Source organism: Quercus robur, chromosome 8, assembly GCF_932294415.1.
Source record: "Quercus robur chromosome 8, dhQueRobu3.1, whole genome shotgun sequence".
NCBI lineage: Eukaryota > Viridiplantae > Streptophyta > Magnoliopsida > Fagales > Fagaceae > Quercus > Quercus robur.
In genome coordinates, this window is record NC_065541.1 from 12,452,183 (window position 1) to 12,477,732 (window position 25,550).

Genomic DNA, 25,550 nt, shown 5'->3' on the forward strand with positions numbered 1-25,550 from the left:
TGTTTTCTCATTTAAATATTTTATTCAAAAGCATACTAAATGTTTATTTTAATCTGTTAAATCATAGCCCTATTATTATGAGACAAATTGGAATGCCAATTAAAATTTAAATAAGATTTTGATGACCCGTTTCAGATTGGATGTTTGTATAGAATGAAATATTTGTTGGATATCTGTTGTACGTGATTGATGTATAATAAAAAATGATGTTCTAATCATAAATTATCACTTAAAAAAAAGTTGTACAAATATTTGCCTCTTGTTCAAGAAATAAAAAGAAAAAACACATTATCTATAAAAAAAAATAAAATAAAATAAAACATACGCATCAAATAAATAGAGAGCAAAAGAGTTGTGAAATACAGAGATGAGAATATTTTGGGGACGGAGACCTCTACAGAAGTAGCACGTCCATCCATCGATGAGCCCGCCACAAATTTAAGCCACGTGTGTAGAAAAGATCATAATAAATCCAAATCACCATCTTTGGTATCCTCGGTAAAAATATACTGCATCTGATGAGTAGACACCTCTAGGATTGTCTTTCACATCTAAATCAATTGAACACAACAATAGTAAGGAAAAATAATAATAATAATAAAAGGTTAGTATAGTTAAAAGTTAAAACCTGTCTCCCATTTTATATCGTTGTTGGCAGGGCATATGGTAAGCACTGGAGAAATTGTTGAAGTCCCTGTAGGCTCGTCTATCTGGGCTACCTGAACAACCAAATCGAAAGCCAACAAGCATTTATATATTCTGGCAACGCAAGGGGAAATAAATAAAATAATAATAACATTTTTAAAATATAATAAAATTCGTCTCAAGCTCCCAACTAGACAAACGGTACTTATCAGTTATCAGTGAGGGTTGATTATAATTAAGCACATGCACAACATCTATAGGATATTTGGTGTTATAAATCAAATAATTATTATTAGTAGTAAATTAGTAATATGTATACTACTACTATAATTGACTCTAATTTAGTGAACAGATAATAAAAAAAAAAGGCAGGAATATTGGATTACCTCTCCATTTATAAGCACACTTCTGTCTGGAGTACGGGTAAAAGTCGTCCTCATGGTCTTACAGCTTTCCACTCTTAGCTCCCTCCATTTTGGCAGTATAAACTGATAGTTCTTTGGGCAGAAGTTAACAAGGCTTGGTAGACCTTTGAGTCCCATAAATTTTAGTTGAGGGAGCGTTACATCTTTCTGAACTCCAGCGTCTCCTTCATGTGTGAATAGTTCCATTAATTGAGAGTTTTTTATTACTATGAAAATCCTTAGTTCTAAAAGACTATCAGCGATGGTCATGGGGAAGAGATATTTCAATTTATTGCAGTATCTGACATTGACTCTTTCCAGTTTAGGGAAGCATAAAGGTTGGAGATGATTCTCTGATGAGACCTGTTCTTCTACATTTTCAACAATTATATGCTCCAATTCGTCACACCTTTCAATTTCAAGAAATTTCAACTTTTGTAAGCTTTGAGCGAGGGCCGGTGTGAAGAGATGCGTCAATTTTTTGCATCTGATGACTTTTAAATCTTCAAGATTGTTGAGATTTTTAAGTTTAGTTGCGCCTTTCCATATGCACCTCAGTTGATGTAGATCAATCAACAACAGTTTCTTCAATCTTGGGAGTAACAGATCCTGTTGTTCTCCTTTTATAGTAAGAAGCCCTTCAAGCTTAATCACCTCTTGGATTCCTCCACAATTTTTAATTTCTAATTCTTCCAAATTTGACAAACCTTGCATCAAATCAAATGAAGTTGCATTCCAATCGTCCACAGACAAGATCTGTAAATTTTGAAGCTACACATGTACCAATTTAAGTCTCTATTAATTAAAAGCAACAAGAATTCACATAAGTTGTGACTAAAACCTATTTATACACACAAAAAATCCTTACATGTGAAATTATGTGGCAAAATGAAAGTATTACAAGTTGTACAACATAATTTTACTATGTGAATCATTAGAAGTACATTACAATTATTGACAATAGTTTACTTCAAGTAAAACTCTATTCTATTTTTTTTTTGGGTAAAAAATGAATCTGATTTTGATTAAGCTCAATAATCAAAATTCTAAAGATATTTAAAAGGCTTTTATTTTATTTTAAATTTTAAATTATTTTACAATTTAGTATAATCTTTGGTTTTATAAAAACTTGGACGTATACAATGTGCATTTGTCACGAAACTTGAAGTAATTTTTGTTCTTTTAGTTTTACTATTTGTTTTAATAATTTATATTTATATTATTGAAATATTTTTAATTTTATATCCGATTCTTGATTAAGTCATGCCTTGTATGGACACAAGATTAATCCTATATAATAAAATGGGTCTTAAAAGTCAATTACACAAAATAGTTATTTTTTTCTAAAACACTCTGAAATAACTAAAATAAGGATCTATCTCATTGCCATATATTCTATTAACAAATCAAGGCTCATGACCCATATCATTTCTCTCATATCTTGTGGAATTGGTCTTCCCAATAAAAGTTCATATTTATGCAAAATAAGAAACTTCATGAGACCCAAGCATGCTCAAATTGGTGGAATATCATTTTTGAATCCCAGAATGTTGGGTATACATGTGTGAGTGAAGTCTCACATTAAATAATAATGAGAAGAATGGGTGATTAAAATAACAAAGTTGGACCTTAACTCATAAGTTTAAGTTTAAGTTTCTAATCCTTTACTTTTTCTTTGCACTTCCCTCATCCTTTTTTCTTTTTTATATTTTGACTCTTCTTCTCCCTATTTTATTTTGTATAAATTTGATATCATTTCTCTCATTCAATTCATATTTTTCCACACAAAAACTATGAGTACTCTCTCTCTCTCTCTCTCTCTCTCTCTCTCTCTCTCTCTCTCTCTCTCTCTCTTTTGGTGGATTTTTTTTTCTTTCTTATAACTCTATATAAGGTTGATGTTTTTTTTTAGTATGTGTTTGATATTGTAATTTTTTTAATTTCCCATCACAAAGTCTTGTATCTCTCTTTTATGGCTTTTGTTAAATTTTGGTTTGGATTTATACTTAGTTTTTTTTTTTGGAAATTGGAATTTGAATTTATATCAAAATACAATCTACATGGCTATGAATTTGAATATGTCTACCAATTGTTTGAGTAATAAATTATTATAAAGTTTATCTTCTGTTCCTTTGGTTTAATTTTAATTTTGATTAAAATAACATTGTAAATTTGTGATGAGTTTTGATCATTATGATAATCTCCATATTCCTTAAGAGGTGAAAATTTTGAATAATAAATTTGAAACTTATAAATTTTAGTTGTATATTAAGAAAATATAAGTTATACAAATATAATTCACCTTAAATAAATATTAATCAAATACACAAAAAATAATAGAATAATATATTTGTCAAGTTAAAAAGAAAAAAAAACTTGTAAAAATCTTTTTTTTTTTTTAAATAGACAATACTTGAAGTAATTGTTACTTTTTTTTATATTACACCACATTATATAATATTTATATGTTTTCATGCATTGTGTGAGCTTGTGGTTAGTTCTTAGTAAAAAGTAAGAAAGTGGTCAAAGACCATCTACCTAATGAGTCAAACCCTCTCCAGGCTTCTCAAGCTTCTCATATTGAGTTTCTTACCCATCTCTCTCTCTTTCTCTCTCTCTCTCTCTCCCCCCCCCAAAAAAAAATGAAAAAAAGAGAGAAAGGGGGGGGGGGGAATGAGGGAGCATTCATCACCATATAACACAACACCTATATTACAACGAGAATAATTTGTCAAGCAGCCATAACCTTTGACCTTCATAGCCTCTGATCTTCATATTTCTCTTTCAAACTTCATGTAATCTACATACTTGACAAACTGACAATACTTTTCTACACTCTAAAGATATTCAATACTCTTTTAAGAAATTCATACACTACACAAATTTTATCAAGAAGTAAATATCATCGTCATGGGAAAAGTCATCTAAGTGGACACTAACACTAAATTTGTTTCGACATTAACATTTCGAAAAATGAATTATTTTCCAATTTTTTTTAAAACTATATCATTTTTGTTAGAAATTTAAACCCAATTCCTAGATTTGTGAGGTGTGAAAAATAGAGAAAATATGAGTCAAAAGAAACAATCACACAAGACAAGATTTACGTGATTCGACAATGTGCCTACCTCTTCAATATTATCAAATCAATTACAATATGCTCTCAAGTTTATACCTAACTTGAAATCCACACCAAATACAATAATACCTCTCTAAGAATAATATAAACTCACTTGAAATCTTCAGTCACAAAACTACTTGTGATTGTAGTATCCAAAACAATTTATTATTAGAGAAAGCCCGAACTAATTTTCTTTTCTCTCTATCTCTATCATTAGAAAAAACCTTACTCGCTGCTTTTTGTAATTTATATATGTTTGACTTTTTCTATTCCTATTACTATTAGAGATAGGAATCCTTAATCTTGGTTGGCAAGCTCATCCTTTGGGCTAGTCACGTGGGTTGGACTCACAATTTTCCTACATTTGGTAACGACATTAAAATAATTTATAATTTTTTTTTCTTTTTAACTTTGTGTGAGATAAAGTTGTTTATAAAAATTTTTTAAGGAAAAAAACTCTATCTCATGTTAAGCTAAATAAGATAAATTAAGAGATAGTTTTCCTTAACCCAATTCTTTTTTGATATTACCAAGCATATGAAAATATGAAGGAAAAAAAAACTATATTTACATAAGATTTTTTCTTAAAACAAATGGATTGTTAGTGGAAAATTCTAAATTTGTGATGCCCATTACAAATGTTATTATTATTACATGTGAGTATGTGACATCGCTTCAATTAAAAGTATAACAAGTTTCTTTTTTTATTTTCATTTCAATACGTGCTAGTCCTAAGTCCTAAGCAACAATACCGCAATAGTACACTACTTGAAAATCTTTTAGCTTACATTTGCATTGCATTGAAAATGAAAATTTTCTGTGTTAGGTGTTTTTTGTGTGGATCTCGTGTACTGTTCTTAGAACTCGCAATTACGGATATCAGTAAATTTTTCTTTAAAACTGAGTCTCACTGTACTATTCACACATTTAAAAATTATTTTACTACAATGTTTTTAATTTTTAGTTTTCAATTTTCAATAATAAGTGATATCTAAATTGATCCTTAGTATTCTGATTTATTTATTTTGGTTTGTTTACTATTTTCACCTCAAACAAAAATGGAATTCAAACAGCGGTGCACTAGTTTTTGTCTCATAAAAAAGTGCAAAACCGAAGAAAGAGTAGAATAAATAGAATTAGGAAATTACCTTTTGCAGAGCTGGCACATTCGCTTCCACTTTAGGACAGTTCACCACTTCTAGCCTCTCCAATGGCAATGATGGCCAAACTGAAGAACTATTTCCTCCACCCAAACTGACAAGCTCTGGTAACTTCTTTAATCTTAAGTTTCTCAACTTAGATAGCACGCTGTTGTTTCCATCCCCATCATCTCCTCCTTCTTCATGGCCAAATACTTGCTTTAATTGAGGAAGATCTTCTAATTCTAGACTTTCTAGTTGGGGAAGATCTCGAGCAATTGATAGACATTCCAGATTTTCGCAATTCACTACCATAATAGTCTTTAATTTTGGGAAGCCTGTAGGTTGATGGTGACTCTTTATTTCACAATCCCCAACTTCTCCTTCTCTGTTCTGGCCGAATACTTTCTTTAATCGAGGAAGATCTACTAATTCTAGCCTTTCTAGTTGCTGAAGACCTCGAGCAACTGAGATAGGAAAGATATATTCCAGTTTGCTGCAATCCATTACCTTAAGAGTCTCTAATTTTGAGAGACATATTGGTTGACCTGCTGGATTATTTCCTTCCTCTGAAATTATTTGCTTCATTTCATCGCATCGGTAAAAAGAGAGTTCTTTCAGCTTTTTTAGACTTTGAGCAAGGGACGGCGAGAAGAGACTGATCAATCTCGGGCATCGACGTGCGTCTAAAACTGTGAGATTGCTGAAGATTTCATTCTGGTTGGGCCCCTCACATATTGTTCTCAGACAGCTCATTTCCTTTAGATATAGTTCGACCAAATTGCCGAATGTAACGATATGATTTCCCCCAATTGTATCAACAATGCATTCCATCTCACAAGACTCAATCCAAATATATTCCGCGGTATGGAACAACGACTTCAATGCGTTCATTGAGGAGGCATTCAAATATTTGATTTCTAAGGTTCTTGAGTTAATACATCTTAAACTACCATAGTCGTTCGGTGTCACAGGAGTCTCGAATGGGCAGTCAATCGATATGAAATATCCATGCAAGTCCGGGAAAACAAAGCCTTTGGGTAAATGCTCCGAGTTCAACTCTGATAAGTTAGCGTTGCTTATTTCTGAGGTTGTCCCTTCAACACCCCAATTCAGGAAATCATCATCAATGATTAGTTCTTCTAATTGGGATAATCTTCGTATCACATTTGGTGGAATATGTTGCAGTTTATCACAACCCGTCAAATCTAGCATTTTTAAACTCGCCATTTCCCCTAATTCACTTGGCAATGCATTTATTCCACATCTGTAAAAGCTTAAAGTCTCAAGTCTCTTTAACTTTCCCAAAGAAGAGAGGTTATCATCGAAATTGCAGTTTTTCAAATATAAGGTCCGAAGGTTTGTCAATAATTCGAGTGATTGTGATGATAAGATTATGTCATGTAGTGCTAAAACCTTGAGACAATTCATCCCTTCAAACAATGCGTTAGAGATATTTTCGGAACTTTGAATTCCACCCAATAACAAAATGTTGAGTCTTGGACATACCAATTTATCAGGAAGTTGTTTGGTGTTGAAATCAATCAAGGAGATTGCTGTGGCTCTTTCAAAGTTTGTGTTTCTCTCTAAACGAGTGCAGGCTCTTAGCTCGAATTCATTTTCCCCTTTTGATGTTATCCATAAGCCAATATCGCGAACCATGTCATGCATCTTCACAAATTCTTTATCAAAACCTTCTAGTAGTAAAGAAGAATCTTTGAGGCTATTGACTGCTGCACGCACTTGGCACCGTGCGTCTTCAAGTAAGTGAAAATCTTCATCTTCCTCTAATCCCATGACATATCTGGTCAATTCTTCAATGGGAATATTATAATCTTCTGGAAATAAAGAACACAACAAAAAGCATAACTTGGTTTTGCGTTTTAATTGATCAAAACTCCACTTAAGACATGCATAAGCATTTTTTTCTTCATTAACACCTTCTATATCCACAAGTCTAGACCTTCTTAGTTCATACATTGCCGCATTCCACTCATTTAGACTTTTGCCTTTAAGAGCCTTTCCTACAGTACTGATTGCTATAGGCAAACCTTCGCATTCTTCAACTACTTTCAGCATCACATCATTCAAGTCTGGGTTATCACCAACTATGCTTTTCATTAAAGCCAACGATTCGTTCTCCAATAAGAAATTTAATGAAATCATCCTTTGATGACAATTCATTGAATGGCATACTTGCTTACTTCGTGTTGTTAGAAGTATCCTGCAACCCTTGTGATCATCAGGAGATGGAATTCCAAAATCTTTTAACTCGACACTGTCCCAGACATCATCCACAATTATGAGGATCTTCTCTACACTCTTTATTCTTAAGCATATTTGGCATGCTCTTGCCATATCGCTCTCATTATCAAGTTTCAAATTTAAACAATCTGCTATTTCACCTTGAATTCTTCTAACGTCAGGAGTTCGGGACACAACAATCATCACAATGTCATTGAAAATATTCAATTCTTTGACTTTCTTGTATACTTCCTTCACCAGGGTTGTTTTCCCAATCCCTCCCATTCCATACAGTCCAATCCCTTTATTGTCATCCTCATGCAATGCCTCCATAATTTGTTGGAAAGCCAATTTTCTAGATTCAAACACCTCGAAATCACTAGATGAAAAGATCTCTATGCCAGGAGTCAGAGCACGATGGGTCAATTCGGAAAATTTACCCTCACCTTGGAGCTTTTTAACAGCATTAGTCTTCTGTATGGCTTCCTTACATAACCTGTATCGCCGAATCCAATCAGGACACCAGCCGTTACAGAACCTCAAGTTCACTTGTACTTCAATTTCGAAAGCCTTTATTTCTCCCATGAGTTGATTCACATTTGTCAACCACCTCTCTACATCCTTCCCAGCAATCTCATTGTTCTTTGCAGCTCGCTTGATATCCTCTTGCACCTTTTGCTGCTCTAATTCCAGGTCTGTTTTTGCTTTGGTAAGATCATCAACAGTTTTCTTGAAACAGAACAAATAACCAACATGACGTATGACGGACTTTGCAGTGCCTTTCACAACTTCGGTTGCAGTGGAGCCCGTACATCCCGTCAATATGTCCATCCTATCTGAAAATAAAAGACTGTTATACTTCTTAAACAGGGAACAAGATTAAAGATAAAGTGAAAATTTCAAAATTCTAGGTATACCTCGTTGGCACACTAGTGGGTACAAGTGACAAGGAAACACTAGTGGGTAAAGTAGAAAGTAGTTGAAAGATAAAGAGACAAAGATGGAGAGGAATGATTGAATGAAGTGTAATATTAAGTGTAGACTAGGGACGGTCCCAAGATTTCAAGCTAGCATGGGCCGAAAAAAAAAAAAAAAAAAAAAAAAAAAAAAAAAAAAAAAAAAAAAAAAAAAAAAAAAAAAAAAAAAAAAAAAAAACTCCGAATAGGCATCCATATAGTGTTAAAAAATTATAAATAGTCAAAATCATCATTTCTAAATACATTAAGATGTAATAATTTACCAATAAAGGAAAAAACAAAACAAAAACTTTTTCTTTTTTTAATACTAGGCTAGCTAGGAACTTTTTTTTTTTTTTTTTTAAATTTTTAATTTTAAATTAGAGTATTCATAGTGGTGGTACTAAAAATTTTAGCTTTTACTACATCACCTTGCAATACACCCAATATCAATTTTTTTTTTTTTATATCACTTCATTTAAAATAATATAAAAAAAAAACTCATTAAAATAATAAAGGAAACAAGAGAATTTGAGTATTTTAATTGAAGGAAGAGATATAATTTTAATAAATATTGTATTTTATTTTTAACAACTTGTTACAATCAACTGGTATTTCTACTAGTTTACTTTAATTGCAAAAAATTTAACTTTAACTTCTCCAATAACACATAATTTTTTGGTTCTTTGGTAGTAAAATAGGTTTTTTTTTTTTTTTTTTTTTTTGCTAAAATACAATCACTATAGTGAATGTTTTTATTGTTTTTGTTAAGTTTTTGGATTGAATAGTTGCTAGTTGGGTGAGACTAGTTAGGCTTATTGAGGAGAAAGAGCGTCTAAAGTTTTTGAAGGGGCCTAATCACATAAATGAAATATATTATAACTATATATATATATATATAATAATAATAATAATAATAAAAATTGGACCAAGGGGGGGCTCAGGCCCCCACCTAGGTCCATCCTTGGAGTGGACTAACAAGGAGAAGATAGTTTTTTTTTGAAGAAAAGTTTAAAAAGAGAAAAGAAGGGGTAGAAAATAAGTGGATGATGTAGCTCAATAGAAATGTAATAACAATAAATGCTATTCTTCAACTTATATATATATATATATATATATAAAATTAATTTTTTTAAAAAAATTCATCAATCTCTCTAGAGGGATTTTTTTTGCTATTTAACATGATTTTTGGAACAATTTCGTTAGTTAGCATGTTTATGAAACATATTTGTAAACTAGCATCTCAAGTCTGTAGGACTTGAGATTGCTTATCAAATTATAGCCTTTAAGGCTCAAGTTCCATGAGTTGGTAAGAGCTAATGTGGAAAATTATCCACGTGAAACTTAGTTCCCTAAAGCACACCACTGCATTTCATCCTAAACCGTAAAACCAAAAACAAGCCCAAGCTAAGAGAGAGAGAGAAAAGAGCTAGATCAAAAACAAACCCAAGCTACATACATCAACACTGCTCACTGCCGCTCTAATGCCGAGATCAAAACCTCAAAATAGAGGTCTATTGCTTTGTACCATGGGGTTATGTTTTGATTTGGGTATGGAGAAATGAGTATTTTTCTAATTTTTGGGTTTGGGTGCTTGAGAAATAGGTTTGGATGTTTGAGAAAGAAGAAGAAAATCTAGAGAAAGAAGAAAGAACAAGAAAGTTAGAGAAAGTAGAAAGCAAGTTGAAAAAGGAGAAGAAGAGATTTGGAGAAAGAAGAAAGAAGGAAGAAGAAAGCAGATACACATGGATTTTTATGTTCACCTCAGTTTTGCCACACTTAGAACTTGAGTATTAAAGACTCGAATTCCCTTAAAGAACTCGAGCACCTAAGGCTCGAGGTGATAGTTTGCTAAAATATTTCAAAAACATGCTAACTAACAATATATTTGCTAAAATAATTCTAAATGGAAAATTTCCCCCTCTCTTGAGGTATAAAGAAACATCAATCCTCAAATTATCCCCCTGAGCTCTATAATAAATATAACATATATTATGAAATCTCTTTTACACCCTTGGATTACCCTATTTTAATCAAATCTTTCTAATATTTTGGAAAAATCAAGTAACCTAGGATAAATAATTATTTCATCAATAAGTCAAAGACAAATTAAAAACATTATTAATTAACAAAGAAATAGCAGTCAACAAAAATAGGATAAGTCAAAGACGAATCACATATTTTGATCAAATATGTTAATAATAATACTTATCACAAAGTTTAGGGGTGAGACTCTCATTTCCTAAAATTTTGAGATTAATGTCAATTTTTGTTTATTTTTTATTATTTACGAATATTGGTGTAATTTCCCTTCATTTTCTACTCTAGGCTATACTGCATATACCAAGGGAAAATGATAATGCCAATAACGACTTATTTTATTTCCCTTAATTTTCTACTTTGGACTGGACTTTTATGTGATTCAAAAATACTTTGAAACCTTAATTTTAACAATGAAAAAACTTGAGAACAACTTGGTAAAAATATATCTCCAACTCCACCTTAAATGCCTACAAAATAGGACACTCCCTACTAATTCATATCTTCAAAACAAATTTATGCAAAAGTTTTTTAAAAAAGGGGAAAAAAAAAACGTTATTGCACGCACAAAATGCATTTGACAAGGCTAGTGTATATGTGTGTATATGTTGTGTTGAGAGAATAAAAGTTATCGCACCCTAATACATTTTTTAGAAGTAAAGAATCCTAGAAAACTAAATGAAGGGCTTTAAAAAGTTGGAATCTTTGACCTCACTTGTCAGTTTTTATTTTTTTTTGGTTTTTATGAGCTTCACGCATGGCGGTTTACGGATCTAAAATGTATCTTGTACATATATCCTATATTGTTAGAGAATAAAAATAATTTATAAATGTTTAAAGCATTTGCTATTTTTGTGGGTTCCAGTTAGCTCAACTGATAAAGTCTTTAATGGTTGTATAAGAGATCTGGGGTTCAATCCCCGCCTACACCAAAAACTGATTGTACATATATCCTATATTGTTAGAGAAAAAAAAATAATTTATAAATGTTTAAAGCATTTGCTATTTTTTTGGGTTCCAGTTAGCTCAACTGGTAAAGTCTCTGATAGTTGTATAAAAGATTTGGGGTTCAATCCCCACCTATGTCAAAAACTGATTGGTATCTTGGTCTGATGATAAGGAGCTATCATCAGGAGCGGATGTCATAGGTTGAAACTCTCTCAAAAAGAAAAAGAAAAAAGCATTTGTTGTTTTTGTATAAGGTGTGTATGTATAATTTGGTTATTTAAAAAATTTTAGGGGTATTTTCGACATTTTGTAGCTTTTGGGGAGAGGTATTTTGGGTATCTTGTGGTTATTTTTATCATTTTAGAGGTTTTAGGGGTCTCTTGGAGGTTTGAAGATATTTTGATAATTTTGAAGGTTTGTGGGCATATTTTTGGAGATCTTCGAGGATATTTTAGTCATTTTTGTGATTTTGGTATCTAGGGGATATTTTGGCTATTTGGAGGCTTCATGAATATTTTGGTTATTTAGGGAGGGTTTTGTTATTTTGTAGATTTTGGGAAGTATTTTCGTTACTTTCAAGTTTTTTAGGTAGTTGGTGGGGAGTATTTTGATCATTTTGGAAATTTCATAGATATTTTGTTTAGTTTGGAAGTTTTGGAGTATTTCTGTCATTTAAAGATTTCAAGAGGATTTATTGTCATTTTGGAGATCGAGTTATTTTGATTAGTTTTGAGGTCACAAGGTTATTTTGGTCAATTTAGTGGTTCATAGATATTTTTGTCAAAGATTCCAACCTAATATGAGTAGGACATGGTTTGGGTTTAGTCATCCAATACACTAGGCCCAAGCTTTGCCAATATAAGTAAGAAACCAAATGTGATAATCTTATATTCTCATATAGTTAGGATGTGATTCCATGGATAAAAGGGTTAAGTGTATGACTTTATTATGCATAGGGCTCTCCATGGGTCAACTAAAGTTGGTTTTAGTGTCAACCAAGCAATCGACCCGTTCAAGGCAAGTTTAGATTTATCCAAAAGGTGTTGACCGCAAGTATATGAGTTGTCAACTGTCACAACTAAGGTGTTTTGACAATTGGATCCGTTCAAATTGGTTCAAACTTGGTGGCATGGACTAATCATGGCAAATCTGCCATATTTGATGGAGATTCACTAGATTTGGCTAAGATCTTGCTAGATTTGGCAATGATCTCACCAAATTTGGCAAAGATCTCACCATATATGCGAAGAATGGCACTGTTTTGATTAAAGTTGGAGTTGGAGTTAAAATTGAAGTTGGATTTCAGACGAGAAAACCCTACATTTATTCAAGATAGTTGAGTTTGCTCGGGTCCAAGTCTGGATAGGATATCTCTAACTATGCATAATCAAAATTTATTGTTTAACGAGAATAAATAAATAATTTGATGCACCTTCTTGAATTAAGTTAAATTGACAAGTATAATAACTTAGAGAAGGCATATTATTATCGTTTTCCTAAGAGCAACAAGATGGCTTAGATCTGTCACTTTTCATTTACTTCCTTTGATCTTTAACATTGCTGAATATGTCTACCTTTTTTTTATTGTCAAAAAATAAATAAATTGGATGAATATAATTCCAATAATTACCTTACTTGATCTTCAATGTCCCCTTTTCTTGTTTTACTTGTATTTTTTTCTTTCCATTCCTGTATAGACAAAAATAAAATGAAATGAGTGTGGAGTACAACATACGATCGAGTTAATTCAGGGCCATCGCACCAGAGGAAATTAAGTAACATGATTAAAGAAAGTAGAATAACTGTGTCAAAATTAGTTGATATTTAGCATACCTTAGCCTTTTATCTATTCAGAATCTTGCGTATTCTCCAACCACTTTGAAAGATGGATATACTAGCAGTAAACTCAGTCACAGCGACAACATTTCAACTAGAAATACTTGTACAAGGAGGAAGAAAACTTTTCACCACTTCAGCTTCAAACTTCTCAGGAAAGAAACCAAAATGCCAGGAGGATTAATGCTTTAGGAAATATTCAGCCAAAACAAAAGGCTTTTAGGGAATGCCCTTATTTTTGTGTAAGCCTATTTTTCAAAAGCAAAAGCGAAAATTCAAAATTGGTGGCCCCACTCTTCATAGTGGATTGCCAGCCCACGGTGTGGAGCTCGTCTTGTCGGCTATCTACAAAAAGAACTCGTTTTTTTTTTTTTTTTGGTTTTACCCACAGTGTATCCTCAAGGCTTTCAACCAGAGACTAAACATTGCTCGTGCTGTGTGAGAGTCTAGTGGTTAAGCACTGGCCCAGGGATTGTTTTCGCGTGCAGGTGGCAGGACTCGAATTGGGGAGCATACCCAGTCGAGCCCAGCACAAGCAACGTGAGACCGAGCACCCATCCAACTCGGCCAACCCCAAGGGTTACAAAAAGAACTCGTTACATATATTGACATTAATTAATATAGAAATTTACAAAACAAAGCAAAACGATGCAAATACAAAATATATAATTAAGTTGAAACTAAACTTATTAATCCATCAAATAAGTATTCTTCTTTCTGGCCCATGCATGATAAACTAATCTTTAGTGAACTATTATTAGCTCTATGATTTCTATAATTTCTCCTATCCATTCCAAAAATAAATAAATTTTAGATAAGATGTAGAAAAGTTGCATTTTTTTAAATTAACAACCTTGTAGGTTTTGAAATGTTAGGTTTTGAAATGGTGACATTATTTCCCACTTTCTTTTCCAACTTTTCCAAACCTTGTTACCCCACACGGTTTCATTATTCAACACAACTTTATAAGATTCTTTTGCCAAACAGTGTTGAACTGCCTGCCAAGCGAAACTACCTAGCACCTTCCTAGAATCGACAATGACACCGCCCGTATTAGCAGGTGTATAATAGAAAATGGTATAAAATTTACATAGTTTTGTGTAAATATTACCCACATTAATCAGTGTATAATTATATAAATTTATAAATTTACTATAATAATCATGTAAATTTATACTAACATTATTTATTTTACATTTAGTTTTTTATTATTTCTTTACGTATCCTAATGATGAAAGAAGAGAGTGGATTATTGTTGTTGTGTATGAATAATGAGAAATAATTTAGCAAACAATAAAAAAGTAGTTTATTATGCTAAAATTGACAAAAAATTTTGCACATATTGATGCGAATAGTACTCCATTGGAAAATGTTAAATACCCTGCCGCTAAGAAACACTAAAAATGCAACTTCATCCATGCGGTTGAAAAATGATAAAATATTATTTTGGTCTCTAAACATTATTAGAAGTTTGTTTTTAGTTTCCAAATTTTAAAAAGTTTATTTTTAATCTTTGAACTTTGTAATGAGGTTTTTTAATAGTTTGAAAAAAAAATTAAAAAAAAAACTTTTTTTAATAAATTGAAGACGAAAAATCAAACATTGTTTCCCACTTTCTTTTCCAACTTTTCCAAACCACTATCTTTCTTTTCCAAACATTATTTCTCACTTTCTTTTCACACTTCCGAGGAAATGGTGACATATTACCCCCACACGGTTCCATTATTCAACACAACTTTATAGGATTCTTTTGCCAACAGTGGTGGACTGCAATGCCAAGCGAAACAGCCTTGCATTTCGTGGGTATATAATAAAAAATTGTGTAAAATTTACACAATTTTATTCAAAAAATTCTCACATCAATCAGTGCATAATTAATATATAAATTTAAAGAACAAAGTAAAATGATCTATGCAAATACAAAATATATAATTAAGTAGAAACTGAAATTATTAATCCATCATATATATTCTTCTTTCTGGCCTATACATGATAAACTAATCTTTAGTGAAAAGTTATTAGTTCTATGATTTCTTTGATTTCTCCTATCCATTCCAAAAACAAATAAATTTTAGATAAGATGTAGAAAAGTTCCATTTTCTACATTAACAAAGATAATAATAATTAATATTGTAGTTTTTGAAATGTTAGTGTCCTAATAATAATTCGAGGAAATTGTGACATTATTTCCCACTTTCTTTTCCAATTTTCCTCACCTCGGTACGTACCCAACACGGTTCCATTATTCAACCATACCTTTTATAAATTCTTTTGCCACCAATGTAAAATGTTGAACAAGCATGCCAAGTGAAAGTGTGAAACCACCTTGCACCGTCGTAAGATATTAAGAAATCTTTGTCTCGGAAAAAGTACTGAATAAACAAATAATCTAAAGGAAAAGTAGAACGGGCTTATGTAGTTGTGGAACACAGGAAAAAGTATATAGTGTTTTTGAAACTCCAACTCAGCACATATGCGGTGTTTCTAAGACCAATGGAAAATTGACAAATGGATTAAAAATTACAACTCACCAACTCAGGTTATTTAAAAAATTAAAATTAAAAAAAAAACACAAATACTCTCTAAATTTTCAAAGCCTGCTATCAAAACAACACTTCCCCCTTTTTGGAAAATCAAAATTTTCTCTCTGATGATGTCGAAAACCGTCAGTAAGTCACACAGTTCTCACGTGCTTAAGACAATACCTGCACAACACAAAACAAGAAGACCTTAGGAGAGTACTAGGGTGGTACCAGTCAAAAACCCTTCGAAGATTAAGTTAGAGAATTTCTCACAACTCTAGAGTGCCAGAGCTGAGGTGAATTATGCGTACCTTGTTTGCTGAGGGCTTTGATTTTTATAGTAATGTAGAACCGACCTTCGATTCTTGCTTAGGAAGATGTTTCCTTACGAGGAAGATCCTTATAAATGTGCATATATTACGAGATCCTTCCTATGTTGGAATTCTACTGACTAGGGTTAACCGTGGGATGCAAGTTATTTCTATTTAGGATTCCTTGGAGACCACTTGAGCCATGTGGGTGCTACGTGGCCTCGACATCCATCTACCTTGTATCCGTGTAGCTATAATTCGTCCATATAGTGGGACTATCCGTCTATCATGGGGAGGGGTCCATCCGTCATGTGGCTTATCCGTCCTTTGCTCCATTCGTGGCCCTATTTCCAACGACCCACTAATCCAGTACAGTTAAGTTTACTTAAACAGATTTGTCATTCTCATTTTTATCCCTTTCACTCGCTATCTCTTCTCTCTCACTGCTCTCTCTTCCAAACCTTCATAGCCACTGCCCCGCCACTCTTCCATTTCCCATTCTCCAAAATAGCATATCTCATCTCTCTTTGTTTCTCTCGCACCACCATACCACACCAGCACCTCCATCTTCCCTCTCTCAACTCCAAACCTTGACAACTGCTGCTTGGCATTGCTAATCATTACCAATTTTGACGAGACTGACCTTTGTCTCGTCGGAAAACGCCTAAAATTGTCTCTCCGTTGTCTCCAACCACAAAGTTTTCTTCACTGCTTTCAACTTCTGACTTTGCAAGAAGGATTTCTCCTCACTTTTTTTCATTTTATTTTATGAATATTCTATTTACATATGTGTCTTGATTTTTTTTTTTCCAAAAAAAAATTGACATATACGTTCTTATGTAGTCTTATGTAGAAAGGAAACTTGTACTCTTTGATCAAATGCTTCAATAAGTATAGATGCACTAATATACAGTAAAAGGGTTTTTTTTTTTTTTTTTTTTTTTTTTTTTCAAAAAATTGTTCTTTTAAATTAGATTAAAATTGTTATTTTTTCTTCTTCCAATATTGAAGCTGTACGTACAATCTTGTTTTGGGGTTGTACATATTTCTCATCTTTATATTTATATTGTAGTAATAAAGAAAGGGACAAATAAGATTGGGCTGCCTAGAATAACATTGATGGTTCCTTCCAGGTAATATACGATGCTACTGTAGTCAAACTTCGTGTTGGTCATTAAGATGAAGTCAGTTCATATATTGCTTGTAGTGTACTTTGTTACTTGCATATAGTCTAAGTCTATATTGCCTTAGATTTAAATAAAGAGGAATTTGGTACATTTTGTTAGATACTTTTGGATTATATCAACATCAGTCATGTTTATTATTGGCTTTATATACCCTGCTTTTTTGTTTTGCATCATGGCACCATGTGGCACCAGTTGTTGTTATGGAACCTTGCTAATTGTTTTTGGTATGTTGCTTATTTTTGTTACTAAATCAAATTGTGTATGAGTTTGGAATTGATCACTAAGAAAGTTTGAGAAAATAAGGGGACTATGTTTTAAATTCTTTGCTTGAGTTTCCAAACAAAGCTCTATGGAGGATTACTCCAACTTGTGTAATTGCTAAGATGTGCTTTGTACTTGGTTTTGATGGTAATAGGTAATGGTAGATTATATTGAGTGAATTTGAAGGATGGATTCCTACTTTAATTATACCATGCTCACTTTGGAATATTTCCATTGGGACATATTCTTGGTAACTATGCAACTTGGAGATTTGGTTAGATTTGCATATGCTAGAATTAATCATATTAAATGTGCTCAGTTATGTATTTTGATAGATCATTGTTTCTTTAAATGCAATTGAATGAGAATTTTCTTTTTCAAAACATTTTTAGGTGGTGGTCTAGTTGCTTGTGAGCAGTACTGGAATTTCATTAGTTTGATAAGCTCATCAATCTTTGGTTTGGGAAGCTTCGAGGGTAATGCATAGCAGCATTGTTCGGGATGCTCATTAAACTTTGGCTTTATTCTCCATGATATGAGGCCATTGCAGTGAACAAACTTTGGACTTTTTGAAGAAACTTGGTCTATGAGATCTAAATCTCAACCAACTTTAGTAGTTCCAACTTTGTTTATCTAAAGAAGAGGCAATCTTTTTGTTGTGTTGAGTTTAAAACTTGTACCAAAGAAATGTAAGACAAGTGTGATGTATAATACAAATACTTATGTTTTACAAAAGATATAAAGTTGGGATAGTTTAAAAATATAGATGGAGGACCTTCCAAATTTCCTTGTAAAGTATATATTGGATGAAATTTATCAATAAATTATTTGTTCAGCAACTTTACAAAAATGGATACACCTTTGCAAAAGAAGAATAAGCCAAAATGTATTGGTCATTTCATACTTTGAGGGGGTAAGGGTAACAATAGATGTTGGTCATTGCTTTTATGAAAACAAATATTATGCATATGGTTTTATTTTAACAAAGTTCTATTTGTTTATAGAGTAAAAAATTATATTAACAATACATCTATTGAAAACTGCAATTCTTAAAACAAAATAAATAAAAAAATTGTCCATGCCTTATCTAAATCAAAACTATTTTACTATTTTTGAACATTACATAATGCCAAACTCTCATTTTTATATACAAAACAATCTCAAATAAATAATGAACATTTAAGTTTTCACTACAAAAATGTTCAACATGCCCATATCTCTCCACCATCTGAATTATCCTCATTTTTCACCGTCAATATATTTTTTGTAAACACACTTGTACAATTCTCCCCTAAAATAATAAAAAACAAATCCCCATCCCCCCACCTATAAGGAAACACACACACACCCAAAAAAAAAAAAAAAAAAAGGAGTCCAGCACCTGCCATTCACTATATTATCAAAATAACAACAACAAAAAAAGTCTAGCACCAAAATATTGTCATTCACTATATCATTCCCTTAACTGGAACAATATATCACCTACAACAATCTAGCATTGCAATTCCACCACCATACACATATAGACACTAATATATAAGAATAAAAATTACTCTTGCATTAAGAACTTTTATCATTTGCATATAATTAGTATTTAACTAGAAGTTACTCAAACATATACAAAATCTATCATGTTTGAGTAATTTCATTTGTTACAAAAGCTTTACAAAATGACAGCTATAATTAGTGTCCGGCTATGCAATCACTTGTCCAAATTTTCAACTATGTTATCTATAAAATTTTCAAGTCAAATATACTATCTAAAAGGTTCCTCCACTGTGCAATGATAACAAAATGCTATCCAAAAAACTGTCCAAAAATGTTGTCCATGAGCTATGCAGTATATTGTCCAAAATTCTTTTCTTCATACTTCAGAAATTTTTAGTAGGGCCCTAAAAACAAAGAGAACAACATTAGGGTAAAAAAAATAAACAAAAGCACATATTAAAGCTTTCTCCCCCTCTAACATAAAAAGTTTAAGGTTATAGAATGTACTTGATTCAAGTTTGATATTGAGGTACTTTCTTGAAACATTCTTGTTAGGAATGGCAACGGGTCGGGTTTCTTTATGCTCGGACCTGACCCGCGGGCCTGTACCCGTTACCTGAACCTGGCCCGTTTAATAAACGAGTTTTTTTTGTTGCACCCAAACCTAACCCATCGGGCTCCACAGGGCCCACGAGCCCCGACTCAAAATCATAACCCAAAAATCAGTACAAACCCAAAATCAGAAATCACAGAATATACATGTAATTTTCTTGGAAATTTTCTTGCCATCCAAATGGATGCCAAGATCTAACAAACTAATCTATACAAAATATCCAACAAATCCCAGAAATTTTGCAAACCCATAAATAAAATTAGCGAATTTGAAAATCCCAACAACAAAACACCAAAAAAACCCAACAAATTTGGCTAAAAAAAAAAAAAAAAAAAAAAAAAAAAAAAAAAACCCAAACCCAAATTTTGCTCACAAAGTCACGAAAAGAAAAAAACCCAAACCACACTGATTGTGGATCAGTAACATGTGATGGTTCACGGTGGATCTGCAATGGGCGAGGAGCTTGATCAGTTGATTGTGGCTAGGCTTGTCGGCGAGGATCTTGTTTTCTGGGCTTGGTTTTGGCTGTGGTGGCTTGGATGAGTTACCAGTTGCGTGGTGCTTGATCGGTTGAGGGAGTGCTTGAGGCAAGGCGGTGACATCTTGGGCCGACAGTGAGATTGAAAGTGAGTGAGAGTGGGAGAAGAGAATGGGTGGCTGGAGGTTGGTGAGTGTGTGTTGGGAAATGAGAGGATTAGTTTTAGGGTTTATAAGTGTATATATATACACACACACATAGTAGGGTTTTTTTTATTTTTTTATTTATAATTTTATTAACTTGTAAGAACACACAATTAAACTCAACAAGCAAAAAATAAGAAAAAGAAAGCTTGAGTACTAGTTTTGTACTTACCATGTACCATAGAAATAGTTTTTGGAGCTTTTGAAGTGGTTGCATTATTCACTATCTTTTTTCTTTACTTCTTTTCCAGTTGAATTTTTATTCTAAAATTGGTTATCCCTTTCTTTCTCACATCTGGCGGATCAAGGATTGATCTCTTACCATCTAAGCAAGGTTGCACATCATCATCATGTATGAGATCTTGAGGACATTTTTTACCAACGTCTTTCACCTTATATGTATCTACTGAACTCTTTTCAAGCTTGCATAATAGCTCACTTAGACTATCCATTGCTATTTTGGTCCCATGATTAGTCAGTGCAGCCTTATCACAACATTTATACCACAAAAGACTTAAATTGCTCATACTCAATACATGAGTCGATTTCTCATCTGATTTAAATGAATCAACAGAGCTACACAACCTTTTCTTTGCATCTTTTGTCCATCTACTTAATATATATTTGTCGGGTATATAATTCCCATTATTCACAAGAAAAACCCTTAAAGCATGGCAACATAACAACCCCAAAGTCTCAAATAATTTGCAATCACAACAAATACTTAATTCAACCCGATTAAAATGCACAATATGAATCCTTCTACTCTCCCCACTACTTAGTGAATATGTAAAGTTATTCTCACAATGATTAGTTTCAACACAATTCAATCCCATACCTAAATTAAACTCTTCTTCAAACATTCCAAACAAAGCAAGAGTATAAACTTTAGCAGCATGACTTAAAATGCACCTGTGCTTATGAACTTTCCCAAGTGCACCATTCTTACAACGAAAATCTTCATTTATTTTATCTTGTCGCATTTGTGCGGCCTTTTCCTCATAAAATTTAATAACTTCAATAAAAGGCATAGATGTTTTCATAATTTGATGAAAAACACTATTTGTACTCTCACTTCTTTGGGTAGACTTCATCTTTGCAAAAAAGAAATCGAGATTGAAAGTTGGGCACCACTTTTCTCAAATTTAGTATAACCTGTCCAACCATGTATTGTCCTTTAAATTATGCATCCCAATCATTTTGCTCCAAGTTGACTCAAACTCCATTTCATTTGAACACCCACCATATAAGCAATGATTAAATCTTTAATTGAAATCTGGAACACCATAGATTCCAACAAGATTTTTTTGAGCATTTTTACTAATATGCCATAAACAAAGTCGATGACAAGACTCACTAAAAACCATATCAATAGCATTTGCCATCGCTTGATCTTGATCTATAAAAATAGATTTTGGTTGTTGACCTCCCATTGCAGTAAAAAAAAAAGTCTCAAACAACCAAATAAATGACTGAGTTGTCTCATCTGATAAAAAAGTACAACCAAACCAAACATTGTTCCAATGATGATTGATTCCCACAAATGGTGCACAAATTAAGTTGTACTTATTGGTTTGATAAGTGGTGTCAAATATAACAACAACCCCAAAAGAGTCAAAATCTAATTTTGAACCATCTCTCCAAAAGAAATTTGCAATTCTATTATCTTGGTCTACTTGCACCGAATAAAAAAACATTGGATCTTCACTTTGTTTTTCTTTGAAATGATTAATAATACTTTGCCCATCACCAGCTTCCATAATTTCTTTTCTTTTTGTTTGCACAAAATTATGACAATCTCGCCTAGAGAACCCAACATTATTTGCACCACCAAGTTCTTTTGACAAAAATGAGTAAGACTTTGTTGCTTTTATACCCAAACTAACCATTGTGCTAATTATATTCCCATGAGCAAGTAGCACCTTACTTCCTGATCTCAAGTTACATCTTTCTTTTGGAGTTGCAAATTCATGATTGTGTGTGTCATTAAAGTGTGAAACACTCCAAATATCATTTTTTACAACAAACCGGATCCTAGCACGACAACCCATTCTTACATCTAAATTATGATTCTTTTTAACATTAGAAGGGTCTTCAAACTCTTTAAAACCTTGTTTTGAACACACAAATTCTCGTTGCCTAATAACACCATTATACTCCCGTTTAACTGCATTTTGAATGCTAAATCCCCTTTTTAAAACATACTCATTATAAAGGTTATATGCTTCTTCTTCAGATCTCACTTGCATTCCAATTTTAATTTCATCACATTCACCCAAACTTACATTTTTAAACTTTTCCCTTTTATCATTGTCCCCAACAGCAACAAAAGCATTTTTTGAAAAATCCATGACTAGTCGAACATAATCATGGAAAAAAAGATATATCGAATGAACATCATGAAAAGATGACTATAAATATACATAAAAAGCACCATAAATTCATAAAAAAGAATTGTTGCCAGCCACCCACTGGTCCTCAGCCATAAACACATTGAAACTCAAGTGGGCTTTATACCAATTATCAAAATATCATAATTTTCCATAATAAATCAACCAAAGACTTAAACTAAGAAAATGACAAAAAGATAGATTGAATACCTCAGAGGAGACTCTTAGGATGAAACTATTTATTAAAATCAATTCCTTCAGCAAAAACAACAGAGCAAAAGCATTGCATCCATCCTTGCACCATGAAAAAAAAAAAAAAAAAAAAAAAACTATTACAAGGAGTGAAATTTTTTTTTTGAAAATTCCAAGTAAGCCAACACATATTGCAAACTTGAATGCATCTAAAAGAAATCATCTTTAACATGAATAGCTGAAAAAGAAAGAAAAAATCTAACAAATAAATAATACCTGAAAATCAAGCACAATCATCAAATACATTAAATCAACTAATAAACAAAGAAAAAAGCTTTATTTCTCTACTTATAAAACTACATCATACTAACCACTTTTAATCTAATCCAAAAGAACAATTTTTTGAAAAGAAAAAAAAAATTTACTGTATTGTTAGTGCATTCATCCTCACTGAAGCATTTTAGTAGATGGTACTAGTTCCCTTTTTACATAAGAATGTATATGTCAATTTTTTGGGGGGGGGGGGAAAAAAAACAAGACACATATGTAAATAGAAAATTTAGACAATAAAATGAAAAAGAGTGAGGAGAAAGCTTCTTGCAAAGTCAGAGTTGAAAGCGGTGAGAAAACTTTCAGCGTCGTGGTTGGAAACAACGAAGAGACAGTTGCGGGTGTTTTCCGACAAGACTATTGATGATCGGTGATGCTAGGTAGCAGCTGTCAAGGTTTGGAGTTGATAGAGGGAAGATGGAGGTGTTGGTGACTGGTGTGCTATGGTGGTGCGAGAGAAACAGAGAGAGAGGCGTTTTCTGATGAGCCAAAGGTCGGTCTCGTCAGAATTGATGATGACCAGCGATACTAAGTAGCGATTGTCAAGGTTGGGAGTTGAGAGAGGGAAGATGAAGGTGTTGGTGAGTGGTGATTGATGTGGTACTGTGCTGCGAGAGAAATAGAGAGAGAGTGAGAGAAAGATGAAATTTTTTTATTTTGGAGAAGGGGAAAAGGCAGAATGGCAGGATGGGGGGAAATTAGAGGGTATTTGTGTCTTTTTGTTTTATGTAACCTGAGTTGGTGAGTTGTAATTTTTAATCTATTTGTCAATTTTTCATTGGTCTTAGAAACTCCATATATGTGCTGAGTTGGAATTTCAGAAACACTATATACTTTCACCTGGCATGGGGACTTGAAAAATATCCCCTACAAAGTGCATTATACATAGTCTTCAAAGTGGGTAATTTTTTACTTACGGTTTGTCCACCATTTCTTTTTCCATTTTTTTTTTTTTTTTGGGTGGAGAAAACAGTAAGTACAAGTTATTTCCCTTCGAGAATTTTCAGTACTTACTATTAGACGAACGCTTGCCAAATGTCTCATAAAAAATAAAAAATAAAACTTGCTAAATGGAAAATATTGTTCCACATGGGCCATAAAAGCACCATTCCATTGAACAATGTAAGAATTGGGTACTAGATTCATTGGGAGGTTTACACATAGCAAACATTTGACACGTGTTAATATTGCAAACGTGGGCCAAGGTGAAAAGTTTTTTAAGATGGTTTATAAGAAGGGAAATGCTAAGGGCACTCGTTAAGAATTCAATTAAAGAAAGTTTTTATGGGAAAAGAAAAAAATACAATTAATGTTTTGACAATTTTTTTCATTTCCCATAAAAGTGATATCAAAATTTTCCTAAAATAAATTATTAACGAGTGTCCTAAGGGCACTCGTTAGCATGACCTTTATAAGAATTAAGAGAGGTTTATTTCCTTGATGATGGTGAAACAAGGAAAGAGAGGAAGAGAACAAAAAAAGTGGCATCCAAGAAACATAGTAAGTTTAGACTTTAGAATCACAATTTTTTTTCAAAGTGGTAAGTCACCAGTGATAATTATTAGAAAATAAAAAATGGGTTTAGATAAGGATCAATAACGACTTGACAACTCAACCGTTATTAAATTTGTTACGAAGAATTTTGTGTTATTTTGTGTGGCATTGCTCAAAAAGAGTGTGAAAGAAGAATTCTACGTAGAAATAGACTAAACAAGAGTTGGGTTGTGTTAGAGATAGATCAAGTGGGATCCAAATGAGAGACCCGGGTTGGGACATAAGGGCCAAATCCAATTAATAAAAGTTGTGAGCTAGAGAGAGTGTGTGGTGTGTATTTTGGGCCCAGAAGTCAATACTAAATGCTGGAGAACTAGTTGGATTGCTAACAGACTGCTCTTTTGGTATCGTCAGAATCCAAAGAACATATAAACATCTGGATTTGACCCGACCCACCCCGGACCTGGAGAGAACAACCTGATTTTGATTTTTGATTTTTGATTTTTTAGTAGATTCTAACTAATAAATAATCTATTCCTATCCTAGGAAATGAATGACTAGAGATTTCCTTTTCCCAGAATGAATTAACAACACCCGCGTATTGTATAAAAAGGAATTAACTTAATTTTTCCTTGCGTCTCCTTGTATTGCTTCCCTGCTGCGTTCTTAGCAAACAAAAGCTTGAATTCTTTTTTCTTTATTTTTCTTACTGGATCCTTAGTTATTGTATTCAATAAGACTGGTGATG

The 25,550-nt window shown here is 32.6% G+C and overlaps 2 protein-coding genes across 3 annotated transcripts in view; both read right to left on the minus strand.

The window, feature by feature from the left end:
- Nucleotides 1–13,624, minus strand: part of LOC126694620 (probable disease resistance protein At4g27220) — a 190,843-nt gene extending 177,219 nt beyond the window's left edge. Inside the window, exons 1-6 of one of the 2 annotated variants that reach the window (XM_050390990.1) lie at nt 13,331–13,606; nt 13,128–13,186; nt 5,319–8,389; nt 1,032–1,820; nt 629–719; nt 200–551 (exon numbers count right to left, since the gene is read on the minus strand). In XM_050390990.1, coding sequence (XP_050246947.1) covers nt 478–551; nt 629–719; nt 1,032–1,820; nt 5,319–8,384 — 4,020 coding nt within the window. In that variant the 5' untranslated portion in view covers nt 8,385–8,389; nt 13,128–13,186; nt 13,331–13,606 and the 3' untranslated portion in view covers nt 200–477. Of the gene's footprint in view, nt 1–199; nt 552–628; nt 720–1,031; nt 1,821–5,318; nt 8,390–13,127; nt 13,187–13,330 lie in introns of those variants that run through there. The other variant, XM_050390989.1, reaches the window with a different exon arrangement.
- A 5,623-nt stretch (nt 13,625–19,247) lies between these two features.
- On the minus strand, nt 19,248–23,075 carry LOC126693908 (protein FAR1-RELATED SEQUENCE 5-like). The gene is made up of 2 exons (XM_050389965.1): nt 19,610–23,075; nt 19,248–19,506 (listed from the first exon to the last, which is right to left on the minus strand). Exon 1 carries the CDS (start codon nt 22,745–22,747, stop codon nt 21,662–21,664), a length of 1,086 nt encoding a protein of 361 aa, XP_050245922.1. The 5' UTR covers nt 22,748–23,075; the 3' UTR covers nt 19,248–19,506; nt 19,610–21,661.
- Nucleotides 23,076–25,550: the final 2,475 nt, after the last annotated feature.

Excerpts from the sequence above, each read along its gene's own strand:
- LOC126693908 (XM_050389965.1), bottom strand. The coding sequence starts at position 22,747 with ATGGATTTTTCAAAAAATGCTTTTGTTGCTGTTGGGGACAATGATAAA.